This window comes from Nanorana parkeri, unplaced genomic scaffold (genome assembly GCF_000935625.1).
Source record: "Nanorana parkeri isolate BGI_ZX_2015 unplaced genomic scaffold, ASM93562v1 scaffold670, whole genome shotgun sequence".
Taxonomy (NCBI): domain Eukaryota; kingdom Metazoa; phylum Chordata; class Amphibia; order Anura; family Dicroglossidae; genus Nanorana; species Nanorana parkeri.
In genome coordinates this window covers 839,753-841,057 of record NW_017306938.1, presented here as the reverse complement: position 1 = coordinate 841,057, position 1,305 = coordinate 839,753, and the positions used below count along the sequence as shown (strand labels likewise).

General features: G+C 37.5%; 1 protein-coding gene across 2 annotated transcripts in view; it reads right to left on the bottom strand.

Moving 5' to 3' along the window:
- Nucleotides 1–1,305, bottom strand: part of MDGA2 (MAM domain containing glycosylphosphatidylinositol anchor 2) — a 521,930-nt gene that overhangs the window by 39,487 nt on the left and 481,138 nt on the right. For both annotated transcript variants that reach the window (XM_018563520.1, XM_018563521.1), the window contains exon 12: nucleotides 295–320. In XM_018563520.1, coding sequence (XP_018419022.1) covers nucleotides 295–320 — 26 coding nt within the window. The remainder of the gene's footprint in view (nucleotides 1–294; nucleotides 321–1,305) is intronic.

Here is a 1,305-nt window from a genome sequence, read left to right as displayed (position 1 = left end):
TAAATCCCCCCTTATTAACTACTACCCCCCCCCCCTTTCTCCACTTAACTATTATTTTAAATTGGTGGAGGTTTAGGCAAAATGAGAAAACCTTAGCAGCAGGCAGCAGTGTGGGTGAAATCTGTAACGGCAGATATCTCATGTGGTGGTAAACCCCCCCGTGTTATTACACACCAGTTTTTATGGAAATCCATTATAAGTACATTTCACAGTTACACTTTCAATAAAATATCTATTATAAAAACGCTAGCATAGAATTCATCCCGCAGAATTATTATGTATATTGGTACTTACGTAAATGAGGATTAATCGGAGCTGTAAAGAAAGGAAAAAAAAAAGATGAATACCATGTGTGAAAACCAACCCCATTCATCTCAAACTATTGGGCTATGCATTTTCATTTATACGATATAGAAATCCATAGACTCATCAAGGTTAGGTGCTGAATAGCTGCATTCCCGCTACCATTATTGTAAACAAAAGAGAGCTAATAGAATGGAATAGAGTGAAAAATTATCTGTGACCAGGCTATAGACATTCAAGTATTTACATAATCTTAACAGGCAGCAAATTAATATAATAAAAAGCCCTAACTGACTCTTATATTTGCAGTCACTGTGGAACAATTCATCCGCAAAATCCCCTGCAAAAACAGTGATGTAGGCTCTCTAAAGAAGGTAAGCTCACCTTGCTTCCCCTCCCAGGGAACCTGCTTCGTGATCAACAGACTGTCAGGCTGCCAAATAGAGATATACGATTTGTTTGGTTCTGAATTGAAATTCAAACACATTTTTGGAAACTCAGACATTCGGATGCATCCGAATTTCCGAATGAAAAAACGTTGAATTCAGAATTCGAACGTATCCAAATTTTCCAATGATGAAATATTGTCTGCATCCAAATTTTTTTTGGAATATCATTCAGAAGGAACTTGTGTTGTTAAAAGTTAAAATTTAAAAAAAAGCATGGAGTCCCCTTTCCAATTAATACCAGATGCCCTTTAGGTCTGATAGATTGGGCAAGAAGACTTTAATAAAAGGCATTTACTACCTGTCTTGTTGCTGATATGGGTTTTTGAAGCATGCACAGTTGGCAAGAGGGGTTGTTCATAGTTTGCAATACTGCTTTATTTTCTGGGGTACTACCCTAGGTCCAATGAATGCTGCATCTATGTAAACTTTCCTCAGACAACTGTATGTACATTATATGGGCAAAAGTTTGTGGACACCTGACCATTCCAACTATAAGGGCATGTTGACATCACATTCGAAAACCTTTGGCATTAAGATGAAGTTGCAACCCCCC